Source organism: Lepidothrix coronata, unplaced genomic scaffold, assembly GCF_001604755.1.
Source record: "Lepidothrix coronata isolate B3197 unplaced genomic scaffold, Lepidothrix_coronata-1.0 Scaffold151, whole genome shotgun sequence".
In the NCBI taxonomy this organism is placed as follows: domain Eukaryota; kingdom Metazoa; phylum Chordata; class Aves; order Passeriformes; family Pipridae; genus Lepidothrix; species Lepidothrix coronata.
This window is the reverse complement of record NW_016690331.1, coordinates 207890-225585: the sequence shown is the minus strand read 5'-3', so window position 1 is coordinate 225585 and position 17696 is coordinate 207890. Positions and strand designations below refer to the sequence as shown.

The 17696-nt window shown below is 40.2% G+C and overlaps 1 protein-coding gene across 1 annotated transcript in view; it reads right to left on the bottom strand.

The window, feature by feature from the left end:
• Positions 1-4401: 4401 nt before the first annotated feature.
• LOC108504054 (vasoactive intestinal polypeptide receptor 1-like) overlaps positions 4402-17696 on the bottom strand; it is a 29780-nt gene continuing 16485 nt past the window's right edge. The window contains exons 5-13 of the mRNA XM_017828652.1: positions 15472-15569; positions 13826-13958; positions 13272-13425; positions 11489-11549; positions 10495-10564; positions 9754-9845; positions 9087-9216; positions 8184-8225; positions 4402-6210 (exon numbers count right to left, since the gene is read on the bottom strand). Coding sequence (XP_017684141.1) covers positions 6022-6210; positions 8184-8225; positions 9087-9216; positions 9754-9845; positions 10495-10564; positions 11489-11549; positions 13272-13425; positions 13826-13958; positions 15472-15569 — 969 coding nt within the window. The 3' untranslated portion in view covers positions 4402-6021. The remainder of the gene's footprint in view (positions 6211-8183; positions 8226-9086; positions 9217-9753; positions 9846-10494; positions 10565-11488; positions 11550-13271; positions 13426-13825; positions 13959-15471; positions 15570-17696) is intronic.

Here is a 17696-nt window from a genome sequence, read left to right as displayed (position 1 = left end):
AAGACTTCAGAGCCCAGAGACTATTCCTGAAGTGTTCATGGGAGAGGATTAAAAAAAAAAAAAGTTCATTTTTGTGTGTAGCAATAGACGTCTGGGAGGCTCCTGAAGAGCTTCAATCTTACATGTCTTTATGCAAGGGCTCCCACAGATAAAAACCTAGAAAGTTCAATAAATTCATATTTTCCTCCTTGCTTTGATTATGTCCTTTCTTGATATTAAGACTTCCACTTTTGTTCTGAGGTTTTTTCCATGTGGGCAGGGCTTCCAGAGAAATGTGTGCTTATATTATCAATATTATACTTATAATCACTGCAGAGCAGTGAATGTGCCCTCAACAGAACTGTTATACGTGGAAGGGAAGCAAGGCAGGTGGGGAGAGCAGATAGAGCAGGATTTATGGACACCACATGGGATCCTGCTTGGCCTCCAGCTGCCAGACAAGATTGGAGTCTCTTATAGTTCCTGGGTCATATCTGTGAGCTCTGTGTGATTATCTAGGAAACAGATGAACTCCCTGCATGGGATTCACTTCTAAACTCAGATACTGAACTTTATTAGCTCTGTGAGGGCAGTGTCTCCTGGAGTCTTGTTTCTATGACTGTAAAATATGCATAATGCAAAAAATACAACCAAATACCTGTTTTTAAGTAGTTTTCTTCCTTAGGAGTTAAATATCAAGGGCTATATTAGATGTGTGTCCCTTTCAACATGTGGCACCTTCAGCATTAGATGGTCTGGCCCACAGTTAAAGTCCTGGAAAAGGTCTTGTGTCCTCAAGCAGTCAGCTAAGGAGATACCCACACCACTCCACTTCAGACATCAACAGCTGAGGTGTCTCCCTTTGATCTGCTTTCTCCACCTTGCCTTTGCGGCCACAAGAGACAAAAGAGCAATTTCAGAGCACAGAAATCAAAACCCGTATTTTTGATGTCCACTCAGAGGGGAGATGATTCACACTTTGCGGGTGTTTCTTTCCACCAGGAGGTCGAGATGGCCAGACTGGAGACAGATGTTGACACTGTGGCAGCCTGGATGTGGAGATGGATTTTCCCTGGCAACTTTGCCTGGTCGCTGCTCTTCTGTTTCACACATGATGAGAAATAATGGCTTTGAAAAGCTTGGGGGTGGCTTCTGCTGGGTATTATTAGCCAGAACTGAGGGAGGTGTTATGCCTGACAAAGGCTTAGTAGAGTTTTCAGGAAGTCTCCTTCCCTCTGTCAGGTTGTGTCCCTATGACCAGCACTTCTGTGTCCGGAAACAAACCATATTATACAGCGCACATGCAGTGAAAAATAAAAAAAATTAGGATTTTACCCTCTGCTTTCAGCAGTCAGGAACATGCAACCAGTTCAGAATTGCGTTTAAAGGACAAACTAGGAAGATCTGGAGTGTGCAGTTGCAGTTAGTGATGCTCTGATGTTAAGCTCCGTGTATATCTGTACTAAAGAGCTAAATTCAGCTAAATACACATTGTACTTTGTGTATGAAAACACACCAGCAGAGCTTGAACAATGTTTTGAACCTCGTGGTCTTTCACCTCCTTATGATTCGAATTGCAATTTCCCATTGGCTTTCTTTTGGGGAATTCATCCATGTAAAGAATTACTGTGTGATATGACACTGTGTGATCTGACACTCTTCAGTGTCTGAAATTCCTTAGGCTTCTGCATATGCCTTTCCCAATGGACTTTGTGCTTGCAGAGAAGTCTCAAGAGGCCTTTGTGTATCAGTATAATCTGTAAAAACAAATATTTGGTGTGTTCATTCTCTTTCCCTTCTACTTGTCAATTTAGTGGCAATGCAAACCTGCTATAGCTCTGAGAAGTACCAAGTTGTCGGATGGAAAGCTGTATTTTGGCTTTTGACTGTGTCAAGGTACAAAGTTATGGCCTGTTGGGTCTAATACTGACCTTTTTTGGTCAAAACTGGTTTAACTGGTAATTGGATTTGGGGTTATTCAGCTTCGTTATGAGGTGGAAACACAGATATCAATTGCTGCTTTCTAACCTTTTTTGTGTTTTGAGAAATTGTTTTTAACATGTATACTGCTGTAGATGACACAATAAATGTATTATCATTTTGTATAAGTCTGTTCTGATATAAAATTGCACCAAAGAGAACTTTTTGTCTGTGAAGTTACAGGGTAGTGGTTTTTGTTTTTTTTTCCTGAAGCAAAAGGATGGAGGGGGGTTTTTTTGGGCTGAAATTTGCTTCCTTCCTCATGAGGAGGAGTCCGGGAATTCTGCTGGTCAAAGTCAGTCCTGGACCAACCAGGAGTGAAGTTTTTGCCTTTAATGGGCCATGAACCCTCTTCCTTCACCATCAACTGGGGGAGTTACGTAAAAATGTTTTTACCACCCTGAACCAGTGTCAAACACAACTGGAGTCTAATGTCACCAATACAAAGGCAACACACTCTCCACTGCAACTAAAAGCCCCTGTGCCTCTGAGTTTCGATCCACAGGTCTTTGGGGACCTAAATATTATTTCTAAGGGATCTAAACAACAGATAAAAAATTCTGTTGTCCTCAAACAAAGACCTTCAGTTGGCAAGGCTGAACAAAATTGATGTCTGTAACTCCTGATATTGTTCAGGGCTTCATTTCTCTTATAGTCAAACCTAAAGAGTTTAATCATTAGGTTAATTTTAAAATATCAGGTACATTCACACTACTGGAACAGAGGACTCCACAGCAGATGACCTATTTCTGATATTTTTTTCTGTCTTTAGCCTCTGCTTCAGCTACCACAAGTCTTTGCCTGTCCCTTGTGGATCTGTGAATCTCCACTCAGGTTCCATCTTTCCACTGTTGTCCTCCCTCATTGCTCAGCCAAAGTCCAGATATGTGGATCCTCGTCATTTGATGGAGAAATGGGCACACATTTATTGGAACTGTGGTTAGAAATGTGTCAGGGAACAACCAGGGCTGGGGGGTTGGAGATCCCCATCCTACAGCACTGCTGAGGCAGGGCCTGGGATGAAAGGGGGTCTCGGGCCCATGGGCAGGTTGGGTCTTGGGAGGGACAGGGCAGATATATGGATTTCCTTTTCTGCTGTGCTTCACAGCCCTGGAAATACACTTTTACATGAATTTCCTGTGACCTAAAGCAGCCTCAGCCCCTTCTTTAAGGGCTGGATGATGTGGCACAGGACATGTCTCCCTTTCCCCCCAGTGCAGAAGTGTTGCATCACTCAGTATCTTACTAATCATGGAGATCAGCAAATGTAGATCAGAGAATCTGGAAAAAGCCTAATTTGTAAAACTCACATCTACTCTAAGTGATTTTTTTTTTAAGGCTCCTTTTATAGTTAAGAGGCAGAGAAAGAAAAGGCACCTCCAAAAGTATTTCAGCTCCCTCCAGAAGTCCTTTGTAAGTACCCACTATTTTAAAGGCACAATAGCACTCTATAGGAGTTTGCTCCAAAAAACAGACACCTGGTTTAAATGAGGAAAACCTCATTCACAAGGTCTGTCAACACACCTTGAATTCAGTTGCATTTTCTGCAGCTGAAAAAAATCTTACTCAGACACTCCAATAATTCTTGCTCTGGGTGCATTAGGCAGCCTGGGGGAAGCTCTGCATTGGCAAAGCAGGTAAAGCTGCCTGCTGGGAGGATTTCTTTTAGTCTGGAGCCCAAACAATCAAACTTTCTGAAGAGGTGACCCCATCAGATTTAAAATTCTACTCTCTGAGAGGAATTTCAGTTACATTAACAGCCTGTCTTTGCTCCAACAACCCCTCCCCCCAAAAAAAAAAAAAACAAAACCAGCTGAAACAGCTGGTTTTGATCTTTCCAGGTTGTCATGCAGTTTGTAAAGGAATTTAAAAAAATAACAGTTGAAGAGTTAAACTATATAAAAGACACCAGAATATTAGAGGAAGAGAAGGCAGATTTTCCTGGCTGATATAATTCATTAATCCATTGCAGCTGCCCTTTATTAATTTAATTAATTATTAATTTAATTCTCAGGCCAGGCTGTAGCTCAGGTTCACGTTGGGTGTGAGCAGGGGGCAGTGTTTTGGAGCACTGGATCGCACAGATCCAAACAAGCCAGCAGCATTCCCAGCTCCAGGAGAGGGCAGTGGCTCCACACAGAACACACAGCGCTGCTAAACCCAGCCTGTGACAACCTTTTGCTGCCTTCCTTGTGGAGGAAGATATCCCTGAAGCATTCCCGACTCCCACACACACCATCATACCCCCAGGTGTGTCATCAAGAAGGGATCAGCAACCTTTTCACAGCCCAAACAAAATCTTTATCCATGAAACTTTTGCACACCCCAAGATTATTAACCTTCTTTTTTTATATAAAGTCTCAAATGAACTATCCAAAGTGACACAAATTACATTTCCAAGCTCACAAAAGCTGTAACTATCACTTGCATTTTATAGCTGTACATCACACAAGTGTGTTCTCATCACAATGCTTTTCAACAGATTGAAACAACACAGGAGCAAAGGTTACTTTGACAAGTAAAACTGATAAGGATTCTGATCATCAGAATAGACAAAATTACTCCTTACAAAGAACACACAATTCACTGGGACAGATGGGCCTAACTAATAAATAACTCATCTGAACCATATTTATAGAAATGTGGACAATTCATCTCTGCTCTAATAACAGAACTAGAAATGAAGCACCTAAAACCAACAAAGAGGTTTCCACGAGTCAAATGTCTGTTAACCCAAATAATTAACCAAGAGCAGAGCAAATTGAGGGCCTGGAACACTACTTTTTTAAGCTAAACTGATGCTGCTGTTCACAGAAAGCCAGGATGTATGTGCATGGCTGTGGTCTCCAGCAGTGCTTCCAAGTCTGATGCAGGTTCTCCTGGGAATGGTCCTGTCTTGAAAGGAGCTGTAGCTTTATCTTGTGTACCTTTCTTTACTTTTGGAGAGGTTGAGGTAGGGTCCAACTCAGTCCTGAAGAAAGAGGAAGGTCACCCAAAGAAGTGATGCAAGGACAGCATTGGTTCTGAGCTTTACTGGGCCATACTTTGCCTCACTGCCCTCACTGCTGTGTGGATAATTCTGTCCCATGAAACATCATCGAGTGGAGTGACAACGAGCTGAGAAATGCTGAGACAATCACAGTGATCACAGCAATTTGGTCCTCAAAGGCAGGTCCCTCCCAAAAAAGCACAAAACCACGGTTTAATTATGTGCTTAGTTGATGGATCCAGCTAATCCTCAGTGTTATTGTGACAGGTTTGTTCCAGCTCACACAGAGCAGCAGCTGAGCTCTAAAACCAGGTTTATAAGTCATTCTGAGCTCAAGGCAGCCCAGCTGGACACTGCATTGGGTTTGTTCTCATTTCTTCCTTCATCCATACTCTGCCTAATATTCAGCTGATCCATATTTTCTCATGGGCAAGAGAGGGCGTAGGATCCTCTGACCTAATTTAATCTCTTTTCAATAGGCATGGAAGGTGAAAACCCGAGCAGATATTGTAACTGTCTGGTTTTTTTGTGGCACTCAAGACACCTTGAGATTCCTTTTAAAGGAGGTTGCTGTTCCATAGGTGGTGCTTGGCAAGTTTCTGTGCTTAATTCCCACTAAACTGACCCAAGCTGTCTCAAAACAACACCAGTAATTATTATGACAAAGCTTTGCCACCAAATAACTCTTTCTGTGCCAAAACTTGGTCACCAAATAACTCTTGCAAATGAAGATTAGGAATAGTGCACTTGAAAATTGGAAAATTTGGGAAACACTAACAAAGACATGACAAATGTGGTGGGCCTGAGGAGAGTTAATGTGGGGTTTTTTTTTTTATTTTTTAGGGTGCTAACCTGTTGATTCACACTATCTCCAGGCCTGGCTTTCCCCAACAAAACAAATGGACTTTATATACTTAAGGAGAGAGCCAGGGTTGGGATATGAATCTGTACCAGGTGAGAAAAGCAGCTCACGTCCAGGACAATGAATTTACAGAATTCACACTATGGAAAGCCAAAAGGATCCAGTTTGCCATCTCTTAGGCAGTACATCCCAGTGCCACAGCTAGAAAGCCTCAGACAGTAGTTACACCATTGTGGTACCCAGATGTTTTCCTTTTTGGGCTGATTTTTTCCAGCAGGGACAACTGAGTGACGTAGTTGACGGGACTGTTTTCCCTGGACAAAGTCCCGTGTTTGTGTGTGAAGGTCAGGTATTCCTGATACTGCCACTTGCACAGTTGTTTCTTCAGTTCACTTTGAACCTGTAGAAAAGGCAGTTCAAAACAAAGAAACAGAAAATTAAGGCCTAGTGGACACTGAAGGTAAAATATGCCAGAATGTCAGCCTGACTACTTAGCCTAGAGTCACAAAGGCACCAGGAAAAACAGGATTAATCCTTAACACATTTTTAGAACACCTTGAACTGTGTCCCTATCCACTTTTGAAAATAAATAGACCCAATTTCAAAAATTCAGAGGATGACATGTAGAAGTACATTAAAAGAGAGGCTTCCTCCACCAATCCAGTATTCCAGTGCTATCCCAGCAAACTCAAGGCCCTTCAGCACTGCTGTGTATAAATCCCAGGCCTGAGTTTCATCCCATAAAATAACACCTTTCTTGGCAGCAGCACAGTCTCTCACATTGTCACATTGTCACAGATACTCGAAACTGGAGAAACACACACAGAGAGAAAATAATGATTATTATTTATGATTGCAGGGAGCCATAACAGATGCACTGCCAAGGGGGAACGAGGGGCCAAGCTGCTCCAGAAGCAGTTTTCCCAAGCAGCATGGACACAAGCCAACCCAACTTCATCTTGGGGCCAGAGATCACACCCTGCCTGTCCCTTTTTTACCACCTCCTGGATTTGTGTGCTGTGAGATACAATATGGGATCTATTAAATCCTGTTGGCAAGGAGTCTGTGGGTACAGAAGGCAGATGGGAAGGAGAGCATTCTCTATTTATAGTCAGTCTTAAAGGCCCTCTCTCAGAACAGCACTAGAATGACCATTATAAATTGTTTTCCTAAGTAACAAATGTATTTTATTATGTATTTTAGGCACTGTTCATCAATGAGTAGGATTAATTGCACCTTTAGCCATCCCTGTGAGGTGCTGGAGTGTGTCCAGAGAAGGGTAATGAAGCTGGTGAAGGGTCTGGAGAGTCAGTCCTGTGAGGAGCAGCTGAGGGAGCTGGGGGTGTTCAGTCTGGAGAAAAGGAGGTTCAGGGGAGACCTTATTGCTCCCTACAACCCCCTGCCAGGAGGCTGTAGGTGGGGGTCAACCTGTTCTCCCAAACAACAAGTAGAAAACAAGAAGAATCACCCTCAAGCTGTGCCAGGGGAGGGTCAGGTTGGACATCAGGAGGAATTTCTTCCTGGAAAGGGGTGGTCAGGCATTGGAAGGGGCTGCCCAGGAGGTTTGGAGTCCCCACCCCTGGAGATGTCCAAGGAAGGACTGGATGTGGCACTCATTGTTCTGGGCTGGGGGACAAGGTGGGGATCAGGCACAGGGGGGACTTGATGATCTTGGAGGGTTTTTCCAACATTAATGAATCTGTGATTCTATAAGAAGTGTCCACTCTAATCTAGAGGGGAGACTAGAGCCACTCTCGGTCATTCTTCTCATTTACCCTACACACTTTTCCAATGATGAGATGTGTTTTTACATTTTCTCATCAATTTTGGTTCATTCTGCTCTTTTGGGGAAAGTGCCAGCAAATTTAGTCAGGTTTGGAAATGATAGGAACAGGTAAAATGTACTACAGGGAACTTCTCCCAATTCTAACACTGTTATAAAACCAGGAAAGAAAGGGTTTGAGCAAAATTAGTGAATGCACAGGCCCACACTGGGAAAGGGAAAGGGGAAAAGGGAAAAAAGGGGAAAAGGGGAAAGTGGGAAAAGGGAAAAAGAAGAAACTCACTCTTCGCATGTAAGCACCATTATGACAGACATCAGACACAAAGCAGGAGACAAATCCCTGCCAGGAAAGTCAGGAACCGCTTGGGAAGGGTCACAGCTCCAAAGGTTGTTTGTGTCCTCCTGTCAGAACTGGGTGAATACAAACAAAGGCAACAAAGGTACCAAGGGAAAAGGAAAGCTCTGGGGATGTCAGGCTTTCAGCAGCAGATCAAAGCACTGATCTGCTCTGAAAATAGGAAAAGAAATTAAAAGCAAGAGGGGCCCCTGGGTTTTAAAGGTTTTGATGATCTTATTTCCTTGTTACTCACCTCTGCGTTGGAGAAGCAATAGAGAAGAGCGACAACAAAACCCTGGGACAGGGAGGGTAGGGAGGAAAAAAGCCAATAATCAGGATTTAAAGCATAGGATCAATGACAGACAGCAAGTTTCATGCACAATTTGAGTAAGATAGACAGCAAAAAAATAGAATGTTTTCCATTTTTCCATTGGAAGTCAGGTGATGTGGCACTATTTATTGAGTTTTCATAACAGAATTAAATTCCTCAAAGGACTGGTGATATTATATGTATGTTATTGCCCTTGTATGGAGACAGTAAGGACTGATTTGCTGTTTATTGTATCCTACCAACAACTTCTCCCTCAGATAAGGGAGTAGGGACATCTGTTTGCTTCTAATCTATATTTACAGTAGTGAATAAAGTTATTACAAAGTGTACCATACCCTCTCAAACCCATGACATTCTTCTGACTAGCAGTATAGCAAAACAAACCATGAAATATTAACATGATTCACCACTCCTAAAGGGTAAGTGCAGAGAAGGTTGTTATATATTCTCCTTATTTCTCCATTCCTCTTGTTTTTATTATATGTGAAATCATTTTCCATCAGTTCACCTTAATCCGCAGACTGGTCTTCACAGAACTCTTGTTATTTAATTTATTCTTGTTATTCAATATATTGTTATTCAATAAAGGCAGATGTTGTATTTTTTTTTTTGTAATTATTAATAGGAAGTCTGACTCAGAATTCAAAAGCAGTAGGAGATTTCAAATAATAAGAGAACAAAAACCAGGAGAGACGCTGAAGGGGGAAGATGGAATGTGCGTGTTGGATTTGGACACACTGAAAAAACCGGCTGTAATAACCAAGCTGAGGGTGTGGCGGTACAGACTAAACCACTTAGGATTGTTAAATATTTTGTCCATCTTACCTGGAAAGAACCCAAGCCCAGCTCAATGTAAAAACGAGCTTCCAGCCCAGTGCTCTCTGGGAAAAATGCAAATACGATGTAGTGCACTCCAAAGAGGGGGATTAAAAGCAACGTGGATTTAGCAAGTCTCCTGGAAAACCAAGGATTAAAAAAACAAGGCAGTGTTAGAAATATGGAATTAGCAACAGCATTTTTATGTTGGAGCATATTTTAATTCACAATGGAGGGAACCACATCCAGGGAACTTATGGAAAGATCCCCATTAGCTGTGAAGTGGCTCATAAACAGCAAGGACTAGGTTTGGTTACCAGAACATCAACATCAAGCTGCTGCTAAGAATTTGAAGGAAATTTAACTTAAATCTGCATCTTTCTCTATGTGGCCATTTGTGGATTCGTTACCTGACATTCAGTGTTTACACTTTCAATCTGGGTCCTTTCACAGCTGCAAAACTTTCTGGTTTATTTTCTCATTGTCCCCAACCCACCCCACCCTTTTTCCCCTGAAGAAAGAGAGAGAGGTGATATTTGGGATGAACAGGAACATTGTTATTTCTTCTGGGAATTTCTCTCTCTGTTAGAAGAAGAGTAGAACATTTTGTGCTGCTGCCCATAAAATATTTCTCATATCAGAACAGGTCAACGTTAAGAAACCCAGAAATACTCACACGAAGTGGCTCGAATGGCTCCCTCCTCCCTCTTGAGATTTCAGTTTATGGACTAGAATTCTGATCACATTAATAAATATAACAAAGTTAATCTGAAAAGACAAGGCAAAACCTGTAAATTTATTATTGGCCAGGAGCTGACACAAATAACTGAAAATCTCCAGTCACAGAGCAAGTGCACTGCCATAAACCAGAGCAGATCTGTTCTCAGACCAAATCAAGAGCATCATAAATAGTAATTATTTTTCCCACCCACATATATTTATACATAAAATATGGTGACAATTATGCTGAATTAATGTAGACCTACGTATCTCAAGCTCAGAGAGAGTAATAATATATTTCATTTATATTAATAAATATTATATATATAAATGAATAATATTATTTTCTTTATATTAATGCCCTGTTTTTCTCGCCAGCAGCTCACAGGTCTTACATGGTTTAAACAGTCCCTTCTGTTCCCTTCACTGTTTGGGATAGGGATTATAACAGACCTGAATGACATAGTACTCCCTCTCTAAATTTAGGTGGTGTAAATGGGTGGATAAGGGACATTTCTTTAAGTTTACATACTAAGAACTTATTTAAAAAAAAAAAAATCAGATAAAATTATTTAAAAAATATACCACATAAAATTATTTTAAAAATATACCAGATAAAATTATTTTAAAAATGTACCAGGTATAATGATCTATATGCAGATACTCAAGGGAAAATGAAAAAAAACTCCAAACATACTAATACAGTTATCAGGATAGGGCCCTTGATGATCCATAAGACCACTCCATTTTCATCATCATCCCAACATCTGAAACCACAAACAAAACAGGTCATGTTATCTGTCCCATGTGAGCTTTTACAACATATAAAAGCACTTTTTCACAGAAAAACGAAGTTTTAAATCCCTGCCTAAATGTCCCTGAGAGCACTGGTACCCTCATACCTCTCTAAAATCTCTGTGTAACTCAATTCGAAGGAAATTTATTCTGTAAGAAGCAAAGACTGAAGAACCAAAGCAAAAAATCAAGAAATTTGTATTTTCAGGCTTCTTTCCTGCTCTTCTCACTGCTCTCCATCATTCATCTGAGTTCTGAGCAGGAAGGTGTAGAACAGTCTCTTTTCCAGCTGATTGTCCATGTGAAATGACCTGGACACCTTCAGGACAGCTTTTAGTAAATAACATTTATATCTGGCTCTCAGATTAAAAGATTAAAATAGAATAAAAATCAAATAATTAAATGGAAACAAATTAACAAGGCACGATGTGTTGGTTTGGGAGGTTCTTATTTGCAAAGATTGGGGTTAGTAATATATGGCTGATTTTAAACAGAAACAGCTAATTTCTTAAAATAGAATAATTTCCTTATATAATTATATAAAGATTATGTATCATTATATTTTCTTATATATAATTATATAATTGTATACAATGATATAAATAATATATTTTCTTAAAATACAATTATTGCAGGTCTGGCCATTAGGGAACTAAATGAAATTTCAGTAGTTGCCACGGGTTTATTATCCCATATACAAACACCAAAATCAGAAGAATTAAACCTATTTTCTCACAGGCTTCCATATGAAGTGTAAAGATTAGAAGCAGAACTCGGGAATATGTGGGGTTTTTTCCTTTTTTTTTTTTTTTAATACCTCTTTTTTCCCCGCCAGCAGAACAGAAAGCCATAAAACCCAGGATATCCTCATCTTCCTTTTGCAAGCTTTGACTTACCCAGTATTTTGTTGGTGGAGTCTTGTAAGGACCCAAGCAAACAGCACAGCAGCAGGAGCTCCTGGACAAATCAACATGGAACCCAACAATTATTTGGAATACTGTGACCCATGGAGACTTTACTCCCAGCAGTTTCAGAGTGCAGCAGGTTGGATGCACATTAAAGGACAAATGATGGGTGAGGCAATTTTAAATAACTTTATGAAAGCACTTAACTCGCAGCTCGGGGGAAAAAAAAAGGAATACAAGGGCAGGGGAATTTAAAAAAAAGCAAAGGAGAATAAGGGGTGCTGTAAAGCTGCATTTTCAAAAATAACTATTAAGAATTACTTTAGGTTTGCCTATGAATTACAAGCATTTGTGAAGCTCTGGAGCTCTTTTATCCTGTGAATTGTGGCCAACATACAACTTTTTGTACACTAGGTGGAAGAATTCACATTTTTGTCCTCTATTAATCACTCTGGACCCATCAGTTGATAAGAATTCCATGAAAACTTAATTAAATCCAGCAACTGGTGATTTCTATTCCCACTTTTTACTGCTTATCCTTCTATCCTTCTACATTTATGGCTGATTTTGTTTTAAGAAGGCCTATAAAGTAGAAATTGCTTTTGCTCTCTTTCTGTGGAATTGAATTTCCAAAGATCAAGTGACTTTCAAAGCTGGAGAAAAAAAAGGGACTCTAATCTGAAACAAGTGACGTTTTCACTGATAAATAGACAGAAATAAAGGCAACATCTTTCTAAATACCACTTGAGATCTTTAAAAAAAAGGCCTAGAAGGTGTTCTTCTAAATTTTAGCCCTTTGCTAAAGTCCTTTAAAGCTGGGACCACGTTCAGTTCAAGTGGTCTGTTTAATTAATGAAGAGAAATATTTACATCCACATCATCTAAGATCTGAGTTACCCCTGAGATGTCTCCCCCTCCCATTTATTCCAGAAGTAAATGAGGATTTCTACATTATTAATTGAGTTGTTTCTTTTGTTATCTCAATTTAGCCATGATTAATCAAGGTCTGAGAGTCGAATTTCAGACAGTCAAAAAATAGCTCAAAAAATTAGAACAGCTCAAAAAAATTGAATTATATAAAGTCTGAGAATCTCAATATAAAGGATGAATTAATATTTACTTGAGGATAATTTGGATTTCACTGCTAATGCAAAAAAATGTCGTTTTGTAACTGCTTCATTTGGGTGCCTCTTTTTTAAAATAGCCGAGGTGAGGCACAGGAATATCTGAGAGTCATAAAAACAACTCTCTCCAATGAAAGAAATTTTAGGTCTTACCCATTCCTGTTCTGACAATCAGAGAAAATTTTAATTGCTGTAAAACCTCAAAGAATTTCTTAAAGCCAGGAGTTCTCTTAAAAGAGAAGAATTGTTTGATTCCGAGGCCTGAACTCACGTGATCTAAGATTAATCTCTCAGGTTCTGTTTCCTAAAAGCAAAATGCCAACTTTAAGTTAGTCAACCAAACTTCTTTAGTCAGTGGAGGAAGACAAAGTGTTTCTAGGATGTTATCCAGACAAATTAGTCATCACCTTGAGGACTGGATTAATCACCCCTGCGGTGAGTGGTGTAAATAACCAATAAGATAAATAAATAAGATAAGAAAGGCAATTCGATGATGTGTGGTTTTCATGTAAGAGTACTGAACAAACAGGTAACTTTCCTCAGAATGGTGGCACCTCTGACAGGCACATTTTGTCTCGAAACACATATTTTATTTATTTCTGACAGTAAACAGAGATGGTAGATAACACGGAGAGAGCAGGAATACTGACCCCAGCCAGTGACTATGAACCACCACACGAACTGCTTGTTGGAAACAAAGGTCAGCAGGAGCAGGGTTTGCAGGTAAATCCCTTCAATGAGAAGCCAGAAGAAATTGGCCAAAATACTGAACTGGAAAAATGCCACAGCAGCCTTACAGGCAACCTGGAAGTGCAGGGGGAGAAAAATATGTTAAATCTACTCTCATTATGTCTGGTTTCTCTCCAGACAGATGCAAAATTCAATATTAACCACACAAGAACAAAGACATTCTAACAATATTTCAGTAGGTTAGGGGTTCCATAATTTGAATTGACTTTACTTCAGTTTTTTGAAAGGGAAATACTGGGTTTCTCTCACAGATTAAATTCTTTGCTAGCAGAAATTGTTACAGCTTCATTAGAGACATGTACTTTAGATATCAAAGCTGAGTGCAGCCATAGCACTTGGTCTTTGTGTTGTTTGTTTTAAGATTTCAGTTCTAGCAAACTAAAGAGAAATGGGACTTAGGAATCCCAAGAATTAAATGTTAACTCGGGGATAAAAGAGAGGGGAGGTTCAGTACCGTTGACATTAGGCAGTGGTCCATAGTTTCATCTGCAAACAAAACAGCATCTTTGGTGAAAACAGCAATTGCTCTCAAGATAAAGGAGACAAACAGGTGCATGTGGATGTAATTCCGTGTACAGTGGAATTTTCTGACATGGAAAGAGAAAACAAAAATTGTTCTTCACTGGAAATTTCTCGTGGTCTCAGCAAAACTCAAACTGCCAACACCTCCCGAAGCAAACAAATGACCTGTCACTGTTTGAGAGGGAGACAGACATGAGGGAACAGAGCAGTTATTGTCTGTTTAAGCTAATAAAAATTCCAGTGTAATTGTCTTTGAATCACCACACATTTAGAGGAGATGCCAGAAGCAGAGAGTAACTGTGGGACTCTTGGGCTGTATTACAATAATGCCTTTTAATTATTCTAAATAATATTTTTGTCGAACGAGCTTGCAAAAGGCTCAACAAGGTTTTCAGCCCCTTTCTGGTCAGAGAGAAGAGTAGGTTGAATGGGTGTCAGTCACACCCTGTAAGGTGGGTGCCAGAGAAGGGGTTGCCTTGCCCTAAACTACATTAGTTTGACGAAGGGTTGCTGAGGGAGCTGGGGAGGCTCAGCCAGGAGAAAAGAAGGCTCAGGGGGGACCTTCTCACTCTCTACAGCTTCCTGAAAGGAGGTTGTAGCCAAGTGGGTATCAGGCTCTTCTCCAGAGTAACAAGGACAGGACAAGAGGAAAAGGCCCCAAGTTGTGCCAGAGGAGGTTTAGATTGGATAGCAGGAAAATTTTCTTTATGGAAGGGATTGTCCAGCACTGGCACAGGCTGCCCAGGGAAGTGGTTGAGTCACCACCCCTGTGGGTATTTAAAGCACACGTAGATGTGGCACCCAGGGACGTGGTTTAGTGGTGGCCTTGGCAGTGCTGGGTTAATGGTCGGACTTGAGGATCTCAAACACCTTTTCCAACCTAAAATGATCCCATGATTCTATTTCCCTGGGTTGCCCTGTCCACACTTCTACCTTGAGCTGATGGAATCTCCTTCAAGGCTTGGGCATATCAGCCTCAGGGTCCTGGGATGTGACCTTTGAGAATGCCAACCCACCCCAGTTAGGAAGCTGCTTCTGTGCTCTGCCCTCCTGTCTGCACAGTGGCTTTAACTCTTGTCCAAGAGCACTGGAACCAGTCAAACCCGGGATCCATTTCCTGATATCTGATATCATCAGATGTAACATTTAAATTTATTTAAACGTCTTCCTGTAGCTCTCAGCTCTGGAAACCTTTCACAGAGGGAATGAACAGTTTGGAATCACCTCTGGTTCAGGACCATGGGACAGTGTTTCTGCAGGGTATGTCCTGCCATATGCTGAAGGAATTGTTTTCTTATACTAATAGTGATGTAAGTTTGGGCACCTCCACTGTATGGTGGCATTAAAGAGACTAAATCAGAGTGCCCAGGCAGCTTGGATGTTTTAACATCTGCAGGGAAATATTACAGCACAAATAGAGAAAGACCCACCACCATCAACAGCATTATGTCTTAGAATGATTAGAAAATAATAATTAAAAATACTTAAAAAGCCACAAAGCAAAACCACAGAGGATCTGATGGAAATTAGGATGAGACTGTCTTAAGACATCCTGAAAAAGAGCCCATTTATATTTACCTGAAGGCAGCAAAGACAATTAGAGCTGTAACAAGTGAAGTCACTGATGCTGCATAGCCAGCGGTGTAGACACGCCAAAAGGCAGAATAATAGGATTTCTGGGGGGAAAACAGACACAGTCTGATGCAGGGGATTCTGGAGGATGAATGCTATGGGTGCTTATTTCACCAGGACACATTTTCCCTCACTGGTCAGTGCCACTACCCCTGTGCTTGAGATCTGCTTCAGCTTTTTCCCTCCACCACAAACATGATTTCCTTTAAATCCTACTAAACCTTACCCAGGAGACAGGTTTCACAGCCCACAGGCTCATCTGACCCCTCTGACCATGTCTTACAGGGAAATTTTTTAACTTCTTATTAAGTAACTGCATTTTCTCCTGTTGGTACCTAAAGAGTCTGGGGCACTGAAACCTCCTGGTGGGTGATTTGTGAATCTGTCACTTCAGACCTGAGCCAGACTCAATAAACATTGATTTTCATAAAGAGCTATGGCTGAAAGAGAAATAAAACTTGGCAATTTGTAGGTGAAGGAACTGAAACACTGAGGAACAGCTCCATCATACTGTGGAGGTGAGAAAGTTAAAGCCAAGAAAATCACCTCACAGTCAATGCTTTGGACAAACAGTTCATTCCATTCCTACAAACTGTAACACTATAAACTCTTTACAGTTCATTTCTTTTCAAATTAAACACCCAGTGTAGTGAGAAAAATGAAGCATATTTACATGGCTTTAACCATGCAAATTTTATTCTGATTGACTACAAAATCACCTAATTATTTAAAATCCCAAGGAACTAAATTCTCTGAATCCAGGCGAATTTCCCCCTTACTAATGCAATGGAGACTTTGTTCTCTAATTGATCCAAAATCTGTTTGTCCAAAAGGTTGCAATTCTAGGCTGAGACAGGTGATTAGCAATTTTAACCAGAGCCATAAATAAATCATGTAATCCTGACAAGATAGGAATCAGTCTGGTGTTTCTGATATAGTCCTAATCTTTTATACAGTATTTTCAAAACACAGAAGAAAGTGGGAAAACAGGTTCTTCAACTGAATAATGAAGTATTTCAATTCATTTTATCTGTTTTTGTAGGATAGATAAAAAAAACAATATTATGCAGAGGACACCACAAGTGTTCACTGCACATACAAAATACAAAGCAAGTGGATCTCTTGGAATATAATTGGGATTCTTGTTACTTCCCCGTGTTTGGAATGCCTCGGAGATTGCTGATCTTATCTTCCTTTTCTAGTCAAACTTGGGGATTTGACTGGAATAACAAACTAAACACAGCCAGGGCCTCTGAATTGAAGTCTTCCACACAGTTGAAATATTCCTTGCTGGATTTTGGCCTAGGCCAACCACAAACTAATCCTGGTTTAGCATAATCCAGGGACTGCTTGGGGGAAACCCAAGCTCTGTGGGTGGGCAGCTGGTCCCAGGGCTGGAGAACTGTGCCCCAGAATATGTCCCCTTCTGAATCTTACATCCCTTCTGAACTGTTTACATGCTTTCCACCATCTTCCCAGATGTTTTTTAAGCATTTATTATGGGTTTTTTTTAAACATTTATCTTTCTGGCTTCCCTAAAGGGCAAAGAATTACAAATATTCCTAATTTATAGGTGGGGGATTCAGCTCCAGATATTTTTACCACTGGTTACAGCCATTCTTAGGTTCTACATTCACCTAGTCAAATTATTATTATTATTATTATATGAAGCAAATTTTGTCTACACTTCCCAAAGATTCAGATATCTGAACTAGTTTGTGCTTGAGCTTGTGTGCCTGGTTAATTCCAGATAATACTCAGTGTTAGTGATGACAACCCTCTCCACCTTTCTGTATCTTGCTTTGGCTTGTGATAAATGGCTTTTTTTCTGAACTGTTTACATGACTTTCTGAGAGCGAAACGTTAAAAAACCAGCTGCATTAATAAAATGCATTAATAAATTACATTAAGAAAATATTTATTTGGTGAATTGAAGCTCTTGCTGTATTTTCAAACCATCTACAAATAAACCACTGTGTTTTCTGGTTTGTTCCATCTTTTTTTTTTTTTTTTTGTAATTTGATATGCCTTTTTGACACTTATTATGGTGTGTACACAATACCTTTTTTTCAGTTTCCTGAAAAAATAAGTCACGGAGATTCCAAAGCTCAAAAGCCACGTATAAAACTATTGATTTGGATTCTTAAAAAAAAACATCTTGAAATTTTTAC